General features: G+C 42.5%; 1 protein-coding gene across 2 annotated transcripts in view; it reads right to left on the reverse strand.

The window, feature by feature from the left end:
- LOC146609535 (RNA-binding motif, single-stranded-interacting protein 3-like) overlaps positions 1–20,607 on the reverse strand; it is a 301,239-nt gene that overhangs the window by 7,393 nt on the left and 273,239 nt on the right. For both annotated transcript variants that reach the window (XM_085345750.1, XM_085345749.1), the window contains exon 13: positions 6,214–6,324. In XM_085345750.1, the coding sequence (XP_085201876.1) occupies positions 6,214–6,324 (111 nt within the window). The remainder of the gene's footprint in view (positions 1–6,213; positions 6,325–20,607) is intronic.

The raw sequence follows: 20,607 nt of genomic DNA on the forward strand, positions 1-20,607 counted from the left end.
GTTGCTACGCGCGGCCAGGAGGATGCCCTGGGATGGATGTTAGTGTGGCGTTCGTAGGCGAGCGTGGCTGTGTGGGTCCGGGCAGGGGAATTTAAGGTTATCACACCTTCAGAGCTGTCACACTCAGGATGGGGTGAGGTGGCATATCCAGACTTCCTGACACATTACCACATTACCTCTCCGTGTCGTCCCTTCTTTCCTCTCACCTTCCTGTCACTCTCTCTCTTTCTTGCTCGCTCTCTTTCAACCTGCTAGCGTCTAAAAAGGCCTATCAGATTGTTGAAGTGACCTTCTCCCTGGTGGATCAAAACCATGCATACCAATTTTCCTCGGGACTTTAGGTCTTCGCCTCTCCACCCTATTAACTTATTCAGCCAACTCACCTGTGAGGGCTGCATGAAAGCAAATGAAGGAAAGTAGGAGATAATTAGCAATATCAAAATCTCCCTGTCATAGGGAGAATGTCCATTTGAAAGGTTATATTTCTCTGCAGGACTGCAAAAGGAATTTAAATTAGATTTAACAAGAAAATTTAATAAGATAAGATTTTTTTCTTTTACCATAACCATTAGTTAACCTATTTAATGTGGCAGGTTGAGCAAGGCATATTTCTCCAGTCGCTGCTGCGGCAAGTCAGGGGGATGTCAAGCGCGGCTACAGATAATCGAGTTGCTATAGTGATAATAAAGATGATTTTTGTCCAATTTCAACACTTTTAATACTTTGCTGTCCATAGTCAGGGGACAGGTTTGGGTAATATAAAGCATCCCTAATTGGCCATAAATGGTGTTTCACTCTCCAAGTCACACATATACGTCAATACACATGCACACACACACAGCAGTGCCAGAAGCAGATGGCGTGTGCGTATGTTTGATGAACAGGAGGCCTGAATAGCTCCTTAACGAGAATGGTGTGAGTAGACTCCTTAAGTCTCTTCTCTACCATCACTCTCCATGACATACACCTATAACTACGGTATAAATTCAGACCGCAATGCAGCAACACCAGGATGAAAATCCATAGCATAGACACAGCCGCGCTGGTTCAGCGGTGGTTTGGGCCTCTGCACCACAATGATGTGTAAAGACACTTTAAGTTTGGTGGGTACGAGGATTTCTCAGCTTTGGTGGAATGTGGCACAGCACATTAGCATTTCCAAATGTTCACATAAATCTTCTGCCTCTTGGCCTGCCACTCAAGCTCCGCATCTATCCATCCTCTGTGCGTTGACGCTCTCTTTTTCAGTTGTATCGTCTGCAAGGTGAGGGATAATAGCGGGTCAAGGCTAGAACATCCAGCTACTCAGTGTATGTTATTAATGGCCATGCGGCGTGGGGGAAGGGCTCTGATGATTACTGATCTAAAAATCGCAGTGAAGTTCTATTGGAAATGCACATCAATAGTTGTGAATTACAGTGCTGTCCCACTTCACTGTGACAAGCTCTTCATATCCTCATCCCAAGGGTTTGTTAAGACTGCCTGCAGAGATTAATGCCAGTAAAATCAGTCACTTTTATGGTAGAAAGCTTTTATTTACGACTCACTCTCCCTCACCAGGATATTGTTTAAACTTTTTGACCACCGGTGCTATCAGTGTTTCCCACAGAATTACACTGCTTTGTAAGGAGACAGGGGCATATACTCGTACATATATGCGCGCGAGTATGAAAGAAGAAGCTGTTGCCGTGGGTTCCGGTTGGAGTGGCCCTTCAGCTCACAGCAGGTATGAAGACTACCGTCGCCAGCTGCAGTTCAAAATGTGGAGCTGGAGTCTGTCCGACTGCAGATTCTTGCAGCTGATTGACATTGAGGACCACTCAACCTGCTTGCTTCCTATGAGCCAGACTTTCTTGTTATTTAAAGTGGTTTTGAGAAACAGGCTTTCTGAAGGTCTTTCAAAGTTATTCTTTGAACATTGGCTGCTTTTTCTCTCATTTTCAGTCCAGTCCTTTTTTCTTCAGAGAAGCATTTTCTTTATTTCTTAAGCCACTTGGCACTAACCTTTTAATCATTCAAGCATAAAAAGGCTTGAATGACTTGTGAACCAGTGTTGTGTCTGCACATAGACAACTTTGCAAGAGAACCAGTTTGCTCCAATTTATTTAGTTGAATTTTTGAAAAATGTCCAATTAACATAGTTTGACAGCATAAAGTTGTATTTTTTCACCAAAAAGGTGATTCACAAAGAGCTATTGACGCAACATTTGGCATATCTCGGTGTAGTGTTTCCTTAAAAACGTGAGGAAACTAGACAGGGAGGACAAAATAAATGGTAGGCCTACAAACTATCTATAGCAGATGAACAGTATCTGAAGGCCAGGACACAGAGAGATGCATCTGGCCTTTCACTTGTCTGGAAAACAGGGAGAAAAGGCCAAGCTATGAACTGAACTGGACTGAAAATCAGTGAGTACAGGAAATATTTGGTTCAAATCGCTACCAATATGGTGGAGGTCAGGAGAGAAGTGCAACAGGTGAATCTTGTCAAAATTGATGGAATTATAAACACAGGAAAGTACCATTAGATATTGATCCACCATGCAGTGCCATTTAGAAAGAGTCTGACTGGCAGTGGCTTCATTTTTCATCATGACAATGATCAAGAAGGCTGGAAAACTATTCCTGAAGACTATTTAAAGGAATTAAAAGAAGGCTTGTCTAAGAGAGTTCAGACTGTGTTGAAGAATAAAGGTGATCATACCAAATACTGACTTCTTAAAATTGCACAAGCCCTGGTTTTGCCTCATATGACGTATTACTTTATATATTTCCATGTTTCATCAAATCGCAGCACCTATTTCCTGTTTTCGTAGCAAAATATAAAAGAAATGAGGGGAGGTCACTGATTCCCGATCCAGCCTTTAGATTCAGGATCAGACCAACATCACAGCTCCAAATATTTCAAAAGAATGTAAACCTGGACTAAGACAAAATAAAGATAGTTCAAGAGTGTTGCATTAAAAATAATCATCCCAGTCTTGCAAAGACCAAAGAGCTCGGTGGTAGGGGGAATCAGCAGGGTGTCAACATGTGTTACAGTCCGAAGTCGAAGAGGAAGAAGAAAGTGCATGCTCGTCAACTTTACCCATGCAGGGAAAGCTTACGAGCATGCACACGCACAGATGTATGTAGAAAAAAGCAAAAACACGAGGGAAGCTGTCCAGATAATAAAGGAAAACACTTCATACAAATCTGTCTTCCTGTGACACAGATGCTGTCAATCACCGCTGTCACCATGACAACAGAGTTCTTCATGCCATGACAGAAAGAGGATGGAGAACACTGAGGGAAGGTCACCTCCTGTCATGTCAAACAATATGTCGATCGCACAAACGTAGATGCTGACAGCCATGCAATCACACACAGACACAAATATCAAAAGGACGAACAGAGCGCACGCACATGTGCACATGCACGTGCACAGCGACTAACAGGGACACGAGGCATGACAGATAGACTCCTGTTAAGTGGTGAGACCTCGAAGACGGTAAATAAATCAGCAACAGAGCAATATGCACCAAACAAGGTAAAATAAATCAGCGTGAAGCATGGATGGCATGTTTATGTGTGCCATCCATAAACAGTGCGCCTGAGGTTCTTTAGCATTCTGTAATCAAGTCGTTCAAGTCAGACAGACACCAAGCTGAACTGGATGAGTTCAAAACAGAACATTTTCTGGTGAAGCAGCTAAATTCCAAAGCAGTGACCATTAGGAGGCAACGATCCATCCTCATTCGTTATGAGGCGAGGTTTTTCCTTGCCGCTCCTTTTTAAAGCCTCACCCTGCAAGCTGATCTGCGCTGCAAAATAACACGGCATTCTCGGAAAGCTACGGTCACCACACCAGTGTGACAGCTTGGGCGGACTGAGAACATTTGGTTCTTTTCTTGGAGAGAAAAAGGAAGCCACAGCCATACACAAACAGCCGCAGCGAGGCCTGGAACAGCCAAGAGTATTCTGAGGTGTGGCTCTACTTCAGCAGCCAGAAGCATGATAAGTTGTTGACTCTGGAGACGGTGCTTACTGCAGGTGCTCTTCTGCGGTGAAGGCTAAGTCACGTGACCAGTAGGGGCATTCAAAATAACCTCACCGCTTCTGTGTGTACACTTGAGGAATGTGCTCAAAGAGTATGTGGTGTCAAGTCCAGTTAAATACATGAATAGTTACAGATCCTTGTTCCTAACCCCTTCTTTTTAACAGGCTTTCCCAATCATGAAAGGGATTTTGCATCTGGTGTAGGAAACGCGTCTCAGTTCCCCAAGATGATCAAGTGTGGCATGGCGTGCATGTTAGTTCAGCCGTAGAGAGGTTAGGCTACACAGCACATTGCCTCAGGAAAGCTAAGTACGCATAAAGGGGAGAGGTAGAAAGGGTAAACCCGAAATGAAAAAAGCAGACAGAGAGCTTTAACCCACTTTCTCCTATAATACAACCCATCAAACATCAGAAGCCATCATCATAGATTAGCCTGTCTCTAATCCTGGCTGTTAGCACAGCTGGGGCAGATTAGGGAGGGGGCATTCCTGACAGAGCCAACATGGCGTCACAGTCGCTGACAGCTCACCTGGAAACACATGGATAACTGTACAATGCAGCACTGTTTCAATCATACACACCCAAACACACACACAGAGATCAAACGTAGTTCTGGAGCAAAGCTGTCTGCCTGCCCGCCTGCCTGCGGGCAGCAGGGTTAGGGCAGGAAGTCAGGCTTCAGAACCGTGTGACACCTCTAAGTCGACTTGATCCTGAAACAGGTGGGGAGTTCACGGTTTAGGGGCCAGCAACTGTAAGTGAGTGTGTGGAAAACTGATGGAGCGATAGATTTTCTGTGCGATTTAGAGAGCGAGGAGAGACAGAAAAGTGTGAGAAAGAAACAGAAATTAGGGGGTGAAAGTGAAAAAGGTGGAGAAGCGAGAGGCCTGTCACACTGTTGAGCTTCACAGGAAGTCTGTTTAATGTGGAAGATCAGGAAGGAAATACGCTCTCTCAATATGTGGCTGTGAACGCATGCTGTGTAAAACAAATGATATGGCAGCTCCGTGGCTGAGCACATGTGGCGACAGCCTAAGAAGGTTTGGCTTCTTTGAAAGGAAATGCAAAACCCATCTCTTACTCAGTGTTTCTAAACTAAACGAACAATGTTCTCTGAGATGAAAAGCCTCCAACTCGGTCATACCGACCTATAGCACCCCTCACAACAACTTGAACATTTCTTTTTCATCTCTCAAGACTAGACGCAGATTTTTTTAGATATTTTCCAACTGTATACTGGAATAGAGGAAACAAATAACAAAAAACAACCGACCACGTATATTTAAAGTGCACCCTTCTATGAATCGATTTGATTTCATTTTGGAGCAGACTACATGTCATCTACCCTGCAGACACCCCGGGATACTCCACTAGAAACCGGGATGTATTGCTGGGGAAAGAAAGACACCTGGATTACACTGCTTACCCACCGTGACCGGACATCGGATAAGCAGAGGAAAATTTGCTTGTGCTTGCTGTTACTGTCGAGTGTAGGTATTTCTTAGAGTTAAGTGACTTCCAGTAAACATGTAAAATATGCACTGAGGACGACACTCTGGCAAGCTATGAATGGAGCTTTCTAACACTGTAAAAAGATGAAAACAAGTTTTAACCCAAACCATGATCTCTTGACCTGAAAATCAAACCAGACTCAGAGACTTGGAAATCCTTTTGCCAGAGCTACAGATCACAGCTCGAAATTATTCAAATGAATGTTGAAATGTTATTATGTATTGTTGCTATGGTGCCTGGTAGCACAGCTTATGTAATACAGAGTACAAATTGTAAATCAGGCCATTAGAATTTAGATGGTTGCTGGTTGTACTTTAAGGACTTGTGTGCACTGTTTTTTATGTTTTACATACATCTCTGTGTAAGTCGCCATAGTGTAGTCACAAGGGTTTTGTTATTGAAGAATAGCTGCTGTATAGCTGTACCTAGTGCAAAGCTAAACTAAATTCAACTGAACTTCATCATCCAGGAACTTTTTCAAAAATTTAATGCAAAACTAACTGAAACACTCAAAGCAACAGGTTGTTGCTAGTACAGCTAACATGTTGGAGCACTTCAAAATGTCCTTGTAGCCAGATTCTGTCACGATGATCACGGCAACTATGTGTGCTTGTGTGGGGTTATCTGTGTGTGGTTCGCTGTGACACAGCGAATCCTACTCACACTTCCTGTAGTGCCCAGGGACAGATGGTTCATCTGCTGAGTGAGAGGGCCCATCATATTGGCAGGCTGCATGGACATAGTGTGGTCCATGGCTGGCGTGATCACTGCACCCTGAGGGAAGCAGGTAAAAACAAACAAACAAATAAAAACAAAAAAAGGACAAGGTGAGAAGAATTAAGGAACAGAAGAAATGATGGAGCATTTTGATTTAGTGAATTTCTCTCTCTGATTAACTATGCGGGCTTACATAAGCCTTAAGCGAACTTCCACAAGTAGTTGCTAGTCCTCATACTGTCTAAATATAAATTATATAGTCCTTTAGACTAGGCGAAACAAAGTGAGATGAAGTACAACATAAGAGAATGTCAGCGTGAGGACAGAAAGAAGAAAACTTGGGTTAGCGATTGAATCATCAAAAGCATGAAATGAATAGAAACAGAGGACGACAGGAGGGTTTTTGGGCACAAAAAGACAGACGGTGTCAATAATCAGCAACAGAACACAGGGACCAATACACACCACTGTCTTTAGTCTATCAAAGCCATCACTATCTGCTGCCGATGTATCAGCAGTATGATTTTTTTTTTTGGGTTGCCGAGTGAAAATGCTTTCTCTCCGTCCCTCGCTCTCACTTGCTCGCTCTTGAGCCTGTCCTCCCAGTATAATGCACAGCATGTTTTTCCCTAACGGGCGGATGAGAACACTAGAAGCTTCTTTTTCACGGTGCAGTGAAACATGAGGGAAAGCGATGAAACCATTGTTGCTCTTTCATCCCTTGTCATGATAGCTCCATTTCCTCAGCACTGAAGCCTTCGAAGGAATGCATTCAAAACCAGCCCTTTTTCTTCTGCTCGGCTCTCTTCTCTTGTTGTGCGCTCGTAACACTGTAACGATGCCTATGTGTGTTTGTGGGTAAGCCTGCAACACACTGTGTGTAACGAGTGTGAAGGAGGACAGTACTGTCTAACTTCAAAGTGTGTGTGTGAGGGTGCAATTTAAGTAGTGTATGCTTGGGAGTGTGTGTGCATGTGTGTACCCCACTGGCGACTCTGTGTGGGCCTTTTGGAGAACAAACTGTGCAGACACAGCCTGTCAGAATTGCTCTGCTTGTCTACTCCCTGCATTCCCAACACAGGCAGCTAAACCGCTCTTCCTTCCTCCCTCTCCTCTTCCATCTCTGCTACCTCTAGCTCAATATAGAAGCTTCACATGAAACTTTGTGGAGGTACACAAACAAGAAAGAAACTGGATAACGAGTGGACACAAAAAGTAGGATTAGTTGTCACCTCTTCATGTCCTGGACTAGTGTTGTTGAAAACTGTAAGGCTAAATGAATAGCCGTGAGGTCAATTAGAGACATAAAGGAGAACGCCTTATAGGAAAGAACCACGAAACACATGAATGTATCAAGTTCTGAAACCTTGAAAATGTTTTTTTCGGATACAAATATTAAGGCAGGTGACTCAACAATGACAGTAATTACCAGTCACTAAATAAATGTAATGTTTGATAACAAATAAAGGCGAGGAGGAGTGAAGAAGGTAATCAAATACAATCTTGTGAAAAAGAAGGTTTTCACAGGACTCACTGCATGGTGAGTCCTGGGGTGTACTTAGTTGCTTTCAACTATGTACACCCCAGGATTCAATAGCTTGTTTAACCGCCTTTAGGAGCAATAAGTCGAAGTAATTGTTTTCTGTCTGACTTTATCAGTCACTCACATTGTTGGGGAGGAATTTTAGCCGCTCTTCTTTGCATCATTGCTTCAGTTCATTGAGGTTTTCAGGCTTTTGTTTATACACAGTTCACTTAAGGGCTCGCCGCAGCATTTTGATCAAGTAGAGGTCTGGGCCATTGTGACACCTTGATTTTTTTTATTTTTCAGACATTCTGTTGCAGTTTTTCTGCTTTGTTTGGGGTCATTGTCCTATTTCATGACCCAGTTAGAGCAAAGCTGTCCAACAGGTGGCCTCACATTTGTCCACAGTATTCTAGAGTCACGTGGTCGACTCAGTGACAATAAGGTGGCGCAGGTCCTCTGGCTGATAAACAAGCCCGAATCATCAACCCTCTACCACTGTGCTTGTCTTTTGGAATGAGGTGTTTGTGCTGGCAGGCTGTTTGGTTTTTGCTCAACATGATGCTGCAGATTAAGGTCCAAATGTCTCCACATTGGTGTAATCTGTCCAAAGAACACTGATCCAGAAGTTGTGGGGTTTTTTTTCAAATGCAACTTTGCAAACCTAAGCTGTGCTGCCATGTTTGTTTTAGAGAGAAAAGGCTTTCTCCTGGAAACCCTTCCAAATAGGCCAAACTTGTTTAGTGTTTTTCCTAATTGTACTCTCATAAACTTTAAGATTTAACATGCTAATGGAGGCTTGTAGCTCTGAGAAGTAGCTCTTGGCATTCTGCAGTTTCTCTGAGCATTGCGCGTCGAATTCGCTGAGATGTCCACTTCTGGGGATATTGCAACATTATGTTAACACACGCTTAAATGTTCCCAATCAGCAAACAACAAACTGCTTTTATAGAGGTGTTTAGACTCGCTGATGATCAATTAATCAAGTGCATTCGATCACCAACCTCCGGCTGCTACTTTCCCACTTACTGGAAGCAGTAAGGATGTGATTTTCTTTTCACATGACAGTAAGGTTGATATATCCCGCCCGAACTTAAACTAAGATTAAATTCCCTCGTGGATATGCAGACGGGAGTCTTTGCACACCACGGGCAAGTAGTTGTACCTATTACACCCACATTCTAAGCTGCTGGGAGTGCACTTCAAGGACACATACATACACTCAACAAAAATATAAACGCAACACCTTTGTTACTGCTCCCATTCCCCATGGGATGGACGTAGAGACCTAAAATTCATTCCAGATACACAATATAACCATCCCTCCCAAACAGTGGTCACAAATCAGTCCAAATGTGTGGTAGTGGGCACATCTGCTATATTGAGATAATCCATCCCACCTCACAGGTGTGCCACATCAGGATGCTGATCTGACATCATGAGTAGTGCACAGGTGTACCTCAGACTGCCCACAACAAAAGGCCACCCTGGAATGTGCAGTTTTGTCTCACAGCAAAATGCCACAGATGCCACAAGCAATGAGGGAGCGTGCAATTGGCATGCTGACAGCAGGAATGTCAACCAGATCTGTCGCCCGTGCATTGAATGTTCATTTCTCAACCATAAGCCGTCTCCACAGGCGTTTCAGAGAATATGGCAGCACATCCAACCGGCCTCACAACCGCAGACCTCGTGTAACCACACCAGCCCAGGACCTCCACATCCAGCAGGTTCACCTCCAAGATCGTCTGAGACCAGCCACCCAGACAGCTGCTGGAACAATTGGTTTGCACAACCAAACAATTTCTGCACAAACTGTCAGAAACCGTCTCAGGGACGCTCAACTGCATGCCCGTCGTCCTCATCGGGGTCTTGACCTGACTCCAGCTCGTCGCCGTAACAGACTTGTGTGGGCAAATGCTCACATTCGATGGCGTCTGGCACGTTGGAGAGGTGTGCGCTTCACGGATGAATCATGGTTCACATTGTTCAGGGCAGATGGCAGCTGAGAATGTCCCAGTTCTTGCATGGCCAGCATACTCACCGGACATGTCACCCATTGAGCATGTTCGGGATGTGCTTGACCGGCGTATACGACAGCGTGTACCAGTTCCCACGAATATCCAACAACCTCGCACAGCCATTGAAGTGGAGTGGACCAACATTCCACAGGCCACAATTGACAATCTGATAGACTCCATGCGACGATGTGTTGCACTGCATGAGGCAAATGGTGGTCACACCAGATACTGACCGGTTCTGGGTCCCCAGACCCCCAATAGCGCAAAAAACTGCACATTCCAGGGTGGCCTTTTGTTGTGGGCAGTCTGAGGTACACCTGTGCACTACTCATGATGTCAGATCAGCATCCTGATGTGGCACACCTGTGAGGTGGGATGGATTATCTCAATATAGCAGATGTGCCCACTACCACACATTTGGACTGATTTGTGACCACTGTTTGGGAGGGATGGTTATATTGTGTATCTGGAATGAATTTTAGGTCTCTACGTCCATCCCATGGGGAATGGGAGCAGTAACAAAGGTGTTGCGTTTATATTTTTGTTGAGTGTAGTTGGTGCCCTAGTAATAAAGTATTTCTTTTTGGACAAGTAATGTGTTGACACCAAATTTGAGGACATGTAGATATCTACACTGAGCTTGGCATACTCGCTCTGTTGACGAAACATCAGTCAGACCCAACAGACACTTTGGAAGCTTGTGGAAACATAGCACTGCCATTAGAAGAAGAAAAAGAATACACCTTAAAGCTCAAACTTAATACTAATCTCAGTGGAAAAAATGGTTTCTGATAGATTTTGTTTTTTATTGTGAACTTGATTGTGAAGTTTGTTGATGAAGGTATGTTTAAATAAAAAAGACGAGAATATAAGCTCTATATATTTTTGACCACACTTAAAACTGCTAATCAACAAACGATATTTACAAAAGTACAAGTATCTCGTAGTGTAACACTTATATATTATCAGATTCTTACTGATGTATCAACATGTATGCAGGCAGTATTTTCTGACAAATGTAACCACTTTACATGCTGCTGAGTACTTTACTGTATAATCATACTTAGTGTCCTAAAAATTGACCCTATATTTTGTATATAAGCTGAACTGACAAATTATAGCAGCAATATTAATGCAGTCAAAAGCACACAGACTTATAAAGTAGCACCAAATGAAAATACCCAGTACTATTCTGCCACTGGCTGTGACAGATGAATAAATAAAGGGAAAGGGGAAATGAGGAAAGAGAGACAGAAAGACACTGTGAGGACAGGAGAGAGATGATTAAGCAAAGATGGAGGTCACGGGGAAGACGGGAGTGAAGAAAGATAGATGAGGGAAGTGAAGCCAGAGACTTGGAGAGAAAAAGTGGAATTTTGGAAAGAGAGAGAGAGAAGTCAAAGACCGAGAATGAAAAAGAAGACAGATGAGTAAGGCGGAAGAAAAAAAAAAGAGAGAGGAGAAGCGAGAAGGAAGCAGCAGGGGCTGTGGGCTACCTGTTACCGATTCAGCCTCTGACAATGCCTTTATAATGGGAAAGGGAGAGCAACGGAAAGGCTTAATTCACAGATGTGTCAGGGAGAGTTAAGCCGATTTGTGATTTCGATTTTCTGTGTTTGTGAGACTGAGTGTCTGTGAGAGAGAGGGTTTAAAGTGTGTGCGTGTGTGTCTGTGTGCAAAAGCGTCTGTCTGGTTATGCGTCTGTCCATTGATGGGCTAGAGAGGAAAGAAAATGAGAAAGAGATTGACACAAAGAGACAATATATGTTTTTGATTTGTCCTCTGTGTGTAAGAGAGAATAAGATAATGCCTGCTGCAGACGTATCTGTTACAAATGTACGAGACGATGTTTACAGAGCTCCGCAATGTATGCACATGTATTCCTGTTTGTGCATGCGTCTGTGTGCATGCGTGTGGAAAAGCCAGTCCTGCTTAAGGTGGTATTGATTCTGCTTTAGACCGGAGATGAGAGGATATCCACTCATTGCCTGTAAAATACATTGATATACGCTCAACGGCTTGACACAATGTACAGTAAATAAGAAATCTTATAAAAATTCTTACAACCAGCAGTGTTTTCTTTTAATGACTATCGCATTACAAGCACTTGCTTATGAAACACTGGTTGGTATCAGCTGATATTCATTACCTTGACTTTACATCTGCTGATCAGCAACACCAATTGTAAAAAAGGTGAGGCAACTACATAAATGTCACACAAATAGTGACTGTTTTTACTGCCTGGTCCATTACAGCTGAAGGATCTCCACCACATGCAGCAGGCTATTAAGATAATTTACATTCAGGTCCAGACCTCCATATACTCAAGATGCAGTCAGCTAAGCAGTATGCTCAGGCTGCTGGTATCAGACTGAAAGCAGTATCTCCTTTTTACTAAACATGTCCTTCTGGGGGACGCCCAGGATTTCATCCAGTTCTGTAAACACTAAAAGTGTGCTTTCTGGGACTGGAATTTCTGTCTTAGGCAGGCACAGAAGGACAACTGCCTTCAAAATGAACATAGTGTAATATTTTAGAGCGAAAAAAGAAAATAAAATGAGAAAACTGTTATGGACTTCCTGTAAAGATAAGCATTACAGTGTCTGATTCTGCTGACATGAAAACTGATCAGTATCAGCCGAAAAAACCTGATCACAGCACCCCCACAGCTAGCTATTTTTGCTAATCTCTCACTGCTGCAGGTTATAATTTCCCACATTATTGCATATCTACCCTGCTGCTTCAAGCCGGTGTTGATACATGTAACTACCTTGGGGCAATACCTTCACTCGGAAAACAGCTTGAGGTTACAAAGAGAGGTTCACATTCTTTTCCTCACCTTGCAGGTCCCTATGTTTCACTATTTGCAAGAAGATCACTGTGTAGTGTTTTACTGCCAGCCTGGTAAGAAGAGACCATGCTTATTTATATGCTTTGTGTTGGGGGAAGATGTTGATTAAACTCGGGGAATGAGAAGACAGAAGACTGGCACATTAAAAGCCTCAAGAACGCCAATGGGCCGAGGCTGTATTTCTGAGTCTTTGGCTAAAACAAAGCTTCATTTGTCTCGGGCCCATGAAAGACGACCTGCATTTGACTCAGTGCATTCCTCGCTGTATTTGACAGTTGCTTTCTCCATGTGAGGCACTGTGGTTTGGACACTGATGCTCGTTTGTACTAGTTAGCGTGTTTTGTGTCAGTGGAAATGAGACATGCACACTCCATGCTTCAGGGTCTTAATTCTGCAAAGTACGTACTGTGACTATCCAGCTTCATGACTCCAAAGAGCTTCATCTTGGTCCCCTAACAAGGCTTCCCCATGAGGAAGACAAGTCCCCATAATGTCAAAGTGTAAACAAGCAGCATGACAAACCAGCAACATGACAAATACCCTCCCTAATGCAATCATGCTCACACATGCAGCACATCTGCAGATGGCTGAGTGGTAACGGCACCCAACTGCACCAGGCTCACCCACTTGAAGGCTAAACTATTGGTAATGACTGTCTCTCTACAAAAACTACAGAAAAAACAACACAAAACAAAAACTTGTGAAGTAATATGAATGTGTCTTCTAAAGGTGTCCGTATTTACCCTGTTCTGTGGTTGTGCTGTATGTCACCTACTTCAACTGTGACCATGTTTTCCAGATGTCCTCGGGCACCTTTGTATTCGGGTAAGCACAGAAAAGGGAGCCAGCATTTCGGGTGCTTCAAACTAATCTTCAGTGGGAATCCCTCCTTAGGGCTAACAGACTACCAGGGTTTCTCAACTATTAACAACAGAGTCTGTCTACAGGACCAAATGTGCTATAGACTGATCCAGGACAGTGAACAGCTTACTTTACCCAAGTGGGGCAGCAAATAGTAGCGCAGACCAAAAGATAGCAATGAAGGAGCCTCCCAAGCTGACAGTGATGTGTGTAGCGGCTTAACTCGGTCTTTGTGATCACAGGGATACTTGGAATCTGATTTTGTAATGGTTTTTGGAAATCTTAATTGCAAACACAGGAAAGCCCTGCAGGGAAGACAGAGAACTGGTACTAAGAAACTGAAGCAGCCGAGGGGTTGCAAAAAATGTATGTTAACAGATTAACATGTGGAGCATGATACAGATGAAAGATTCCTCACCTCTGGTTATGTGGCAATGAGGATTATCTACATTGTATAAATTTGTCCTATGCAATGAAAAGGCAATAAGAGCGATGATGAATCTGCTTTTCCCCGCCTATTTACGCATCAGCTTGTCTATCATCTAGAATACTACATATTCAATTTACAATAGGTGGCAGATGAGGTGCACAGGTTAAACTTGCAGGTCAAAATCTGGGAGCATGTATAACCAAATTGCCGTGGCTGAGATGGATTATGGTAATGCTGCTGCTTTGTAATCTTATATATATGTGTGCGTGTCAGTGAAGGAAAGCAAAACTAATAATTTCCCCCAGTAATATGATGGCTTGTGACTATAAAATGATTCTAGTAATAAAGTTATTATGAAAAATAAAGCACCAACTTCTGCATATCGAATAGGACATGCTATTTGGATGGATTTGTAGCGTGCGTTTGTGTGTTGTGTTTCTTAATGTGTGTATGAGGCGATAAGGGTGCTAGATGAAGCATGTAACAGTATTTGTCATGTCTTCATGGGAGGTCCATTCCTCTCCACGGTCGGACTGTGCTCGTTTATCAGCCGTTCTCTGACTGCCTTTTGTAGACAAATAGATCATTTCACACACAAGGATCTCTCTAGAATGTTTACTCTATTTATAAAAACCAAAAAAGGGGGGAAAAAAGATTAGAAATCCAATTAAAAACACAGCCAGCTAATAAAGCCTGCCCACCAAAGCATATCAGCTTTGTCTCCAAACATATTTTTTTTGCTACTATCGCAAAATTTGTTGAAGTAATATCCAAAAAGCTTACAGTGAAAATGCAGCCACTCAATCTCCTTGTCAGTCACCCGGTGTCTCTGCAACAGTATTGTTCTTACATATATATGAAACCTTAACCCTGACAAGACAATTTTTTATTTCCTGGCACGGACACAGTAGGTGCAGTTGTAGTCTGAAAGGGCAGAAGAGAAGAGAAACAGGACAGAGTGAGACAAAAATGAGGGAGAAATGAGAGCTAGGTGTACAGGAAGGAGTGCAGAGGGAGCGGGGATGGAAAAAAATAAAAGAGAAACTCAAGGACGAGTGGAGCCCCGTCTCAAATTCTGCCTCGCCAGTCAAATCCATGAGACCAACATAATGTTCCCTCTCTGAATCCAAGGAGCATTTTTAATGTCAAGCGGGGAGATGGGTATCACACAGCGCACTGATTCAACCCTATTCGATGAGGGCTGATAGTTACGGTTCACGTTCTCACAGACCCAGTGAACGTCTATTCAAAGCAGGGAGAACTGGCCGGAGTGCAACGGTAGAGGAATTCAATAATTCACCTCCAGTATGTAAGGGCTGGTGCACTCAGGCAAATGCACACTTGAAGCACATACAGTTCAGAATGAGAAAAAGGGGGGGGGGAAGGGGGGGGGGTAACTCATGGGGAAAGACAGCAATGCTGCGCATGGCTGGCACAGCACTTAGTCCGGCACTCGTTGGCAGTGCGAACTGAATTTAAGAGCACGTACATGTGATTGATGATCTGTATGTAAGTAAGATTTACCACTGGAAGGAATGTGTTGTGTGCGTGTAGGCATTCGCACGTGTTAGCTGCACGTATGCATTTGTCTTTTTGGGGCCTCTAGTTCTTTAATTGTTCGTACTTTTTCAAGGTCTGCTGATTTCTGTAGCATTGACCAGGCAAGTGGTCGTGTTTTGACATGACCTGTGAGAACATCTCACAGACGATGAGAAAGGAAAGAAGGAAGACAAATGATAAACTAAAGGAAAAGGAAAGAAGAACAACCCATGTAAGAACAGACTGCAGACTCGTTTAGACGTCCACTTAAGAAAAAAAAAAAAGAAAAGAAACGCTGTCACTTTCTATCAGGTTTCCCGCAGAGAACATCTTGCGCATTAATTGAAGATAAGCAAATTTTGAAAACTGTTAGTCACCCTTTCTAACTGCTAACAAAGCACCGGCTCCTCTGTGGGATGAAGTCCAGTTTCGTATGGATAGACTTGTCAAACTTAATCTACTCAGATACAAACAAACACCTTTTGCCTTAGAAGTACATGCTGCAGTGCTCTCTGTTTACTGTGCAATAAGGCAAGTAGCGGTCAAGTTGCTTTCAGTGTCAGCAGTTTGATTTACTTCCATTCAACACAACATCTATTATTTCCAACAAATTGCTGCTTAACGCAGTTAATGGACTTCAGGTTTACAAAGGCAGCGGAGGGCTGAAATGAAGAAAAACATCAAATTAGGTTAACAAATCAATGCGGTATCATTAGTATCGGCAGTAGCTAACTAACAAGGGGTTTTAACAATATACGGCTCCACCAGCACTTTGCACAATTTTGCGAAGAAGAGAAATTTGTCCTGCTGAGAGATACTCAACTCAGCAACACCAAAGCCAGCATATCATTTCAGAGTAAGTTTACCATAGCAGGCATGCTGTTTTTTAAAGGCTCAAGTAGAAAGTACAGACAACTTCATATAAGCATAAAAAATTCATATGAGCACTTTAAAAATCAAAAAACAACAACAGCCTGTCAGGCACTCCAGAAGAAAACGTCATTATATTTTGTAGGAACAATGTAAAACACAGAGAGATCTGGCATTTGCAGAATAGTTCAGGTCACAGACTGTAAATTAAAGATGGATGCAGCCCATTTCATCACCCACCGTAAAACTCTGACATAAAGATTTTCACTGACCACCAGGTACTGGGTGAGACTTGGTGAGATCTGACAAAGAAACTGAGGGACGATGCAAGATCATAGTGTAGTAGTCCTTCAGCCAAGCTTATTATGATGCAGATTACAATGTACAAAAAGAAAATTATGCTTTTTAACTAAGACTTCAAAAAGACTTCTTCACTCTTTTTGCACAATTTATAACAGCTAAAAAAACCAATATTATTTAAAACTAAAATTAATAATGAATTACAATACTCATTTGCAGGAACCAACAGTCCCGTTGTGGCATAACTAATACCACAATTTATCCAAAGTTCCTTTGTAACCTTTCCTTAATGCTCTTCTTCAACATTATTTAGATTTTAGGTGCCATTTGTTGTACTCCGTTTAATAGTAGACTCAAAAACACATTTTACCCTAACCTGTATCTGTAATGTAATTATCTAAATAATAATCTCTAGATCTATTCTTAAATACTTATTTTGTTAAATCAAACTTAACAAGTCTGATTAATTAACAAGTTTATTTAACATGCATATAGACTATTCTATTCTATTCTGTATGACTGTCTAGCTCTTCCCCTTCCACGCTCTGCTGCCTCCATATTGCCCAGATATCAGGAGCGCCATTGCACAACGCTCCATTGGTTTAACACACAACATGAGGAAGGAGTCGCCAAACTGCAGCACAATCAATTGGTTTTTAATGCCCCGAGAAGCCCCCCAAGCATTTGAACTAGGATGCTTAGCTAATTTGATGTGATTCACTGAACTGATGGCAGAATGTGTGTGTATGCATGTGTGTATAAAGGGCAGTCTGCTGTGTTTGTAGCTGGTAGTTGATACGAGCACGGGTCATAAAGGGAGACAGACTGGTATCTATGATTCACTGTCAGCAGTGACAGCTGGGGTTAGCACCTACCAGCCATTTGGTGACAGAAAGAGCCAATGGAACACAAAGGGGACGGGACCATGGGGACTTATATCGCCACATGGCTACTGCTGGCATGGAGGCATGATGAGATGTAGACAGTACAATGTGGCTGCTGGTTAGTGGCTAGTGCCAAAGGCTTCAAGAGGCCCCATGACATAAGGCTGAAAGATGGATGACCATCAGGCATCGCATGGGCTGGTAAAGAATAACCCGTATGGGCCACACGTATGGCAATTCATAACACATACAGTACATACAAACATGTATCGGCAAACACGCACAGTTACCCAAGCATAGATGATGAGGCAGTATATACTCTCTCCATGTGATGACAGACAAACCACAACACCACATGGCCGAGAGCCTGAGAAGACGCCAGAAAATGAAGAAAACAGTATGCACATTCAAGCAAACGTGTATTCTTGTACTGTGGATGCACACGCACAAGCAGACATGCAAATGTATTTGTGTAGAAAGAATGCATGTACACACTAAAACACAAACGGGCTGCACTGCACATGCTGAGCAGTTATACTATTAGAGGACTCTGTCACGTTTGTCATTCACCTTGTAATACTGTCTACCACCTAAGACAGCTTCATTTTCACAACAGGGAGACTCAGCAGCAGCAGCAAAAACAGCAGCTTGTTAGCGAGCTAGCTTTAATCCAGCCTGAAACGAGTGCCATAAGGAAGGAGCATACCTGCCTGAGAGAACTGCAAAGTATGGGAGGGAAGGAGGTGGCTGGTTGAGTGAAGATATGTGCAAAAAAAAAAAAAAGGCAGGAAGTTGTGTGGCTGAAAGGCAAACTGGGCACCTCACAGGGCAGCTGCAGCTGGGTGTGGGTGTGTGTGTGTCTGCTGGGCTGGTGGCCTGCTGCGACCAGATTACATGTTCACTGTCCCACAGCGGGAGTGGAAGTGAGATGGGTAGGACTGAGTGGTAAATGGCCACAGCGGGGAGCCACGCGGCTGGTTGAGCACTCCTCTAGTGAGTGAGTGCCAATGTTTCCCAGTTTGCTCAGTGGCAGGGACTCTAAAGCAGTTGTCTTCTTGACTGACGCTTACAATGTTATCCACATTCGTACGGACTTCATTAGCCAAACTTGGTTTTTCATTCTGAACCATCAACAGCAAAAGCTAAAAATATCATGATGTGAAAATATCAGGTAGTGTGTACTGATTTGTGCCTCTGTGCCGGTAACAATGAACCGATAATATTTTGGCCGTCAAAGTTCAAAGCTAAGGTCATTAGGAACTCACAAAACAGCTACAGTATTCAGTTGTAACTCTAGAATTCTAATCATATAAGAGGATAACATAAACTAATGCAATTTTATCTAACACTGAAAGGTCATTGCAAGGTCACCTTCATTGGGATATCATAAGGTTCTCCCAAAACTCTAATTTAGGAAGTAAGGGGAAGAGAGAAGGATTTAAACTGGTGGAGGCATACGACCCCGGTATCTGGGGAAAACAAATTTAATTAATCTAACAGTCTACACAAAAAAATAATGACTAATTATGCTGGAACTGTGTGTTCTTACTAGTTTTCTCCCTATTATTATAACACTTTTGGGCTGGTATCTACCCAGTGTGTAAAATATTTGTTGCAGTATAGAACTCTATAACCCCGGGTTATAGATCCAAACTGTAAGGTGCTACCTATTCACCCATATGCATATTCATTTGCTCATTAGTACAGAATAGTGAACCTCGATATCAAAGCATGACTTAAATTATGCGGCTGTGAGATTCATTAGAGGTAACTTCAGCAAAAACTAACACAAGTTACCCTGAGGCTGGTCATTTCTTTTCCAAAGACAAAATAACTTATTGTATCAATAAAATTAGAACCACAGTGCAGAATTTACATGCATATTATGAACCATACTGTGACGCAGAGTCCTAAAAATGTGCTTTATGTAGAAAAAAAAACTTCACTGCACTCCCTTTTCCAGGCTAATAGAACTAAGTACCCACCTTATTAAAGAAGTATTGAGATTTTCAAAAGGTGAAGCTTTTTTTAAAATAGTGGTAAAGAATCAGATATATTTGCCCTTGACTGGTAACCAGTCTTTTTCTGTGAACAAACTGAGAGCAATGAAGTAGATTGAATACGCTTCAGGGGCCACAACAAGCCTCAAGCAAACACTAAAAATCTCTGGCAGAATGATTTAAAATCACTAAGAAACAAAATGAGAACACTTATAGAGCTTGGATCAATTAAAAACTCAACCTTAAAACAATTTGGTAAACCACTAATGTGCTTTGTTGTTATAACAACAGAGAAGGAAAAGTATTTTCAAGCAAGAGTGCGGGTGAGGCTTCAGCGATAGGAAAATAAAACTGGATGTGCAAGCGGGGGTATTTCAGGAAATGTGAAAAAGCCTTGAGCCACCTCTCCTGCTTGAAAATATGTGCAGCGATTTATTGAAACATGTAAAAATACAAGAAAATACAGTATATAACTCTGCAAATACAGATCGTAAAACTCTAACGAGCTTGAAAATCAATATTTGGTATGACCACCTTTATTCTTCATGACAGCCTGAACTCTCTTGCTCAAGTTTTCTTGTCGTTTCTTCAGGAATAGTTCTCCAGGCTTTTTGAAGGGCATTCAAAACTCTTCTTTGGATGTTGGCTGCCTTTTGTTCTGTTCACTGTACAGACGATCCTACACTGCTTCAAAAATGTTGAGCTCTGGGCTCAGGCGAGGCCAATCCATGACTGATGGCAATCCATTGTGTGTTTTTCTCTTCAGGTATGCTTTTGCTGCATTGTCACTGTGTTTGGGATCATTGTCATGAAAATGAAGCTCTTGCCAATCTGACACTTTCCAGATGGTATTGCATGGTAGATCAAAATCTGATGGTGCTCTTCTCTGTTTATAATTCCATCAATTTTGATAAGATCGTTAACACCACTGGCTGAAATACAACCCCGAACCATGATGGCTGTAAGAGACTATATATATATATATATTTGAAATTTGGATTCATTACTCCACAAGACTTGGTGCCATTGTTTTTTAGTCTAATTCTTGTGTAATTTAGC

Source organism: Diplotaxodon limnothrissa, linkage group LG22 (genome assembly GCF_057381915.1).
Source record: "Diplotaxodon limnothrissa isolate DT_005_m linkage group LG22, D_limnothrissa_male_GT1.1, whole genome shotgun sequence".
Lineage (NCBI taxonomy): Eukaryota > Metazoa > Chordata > Actinopteri > Cichliformes > Cichlidae > Diplotaxodon > Diplotaxodon limnothrissa.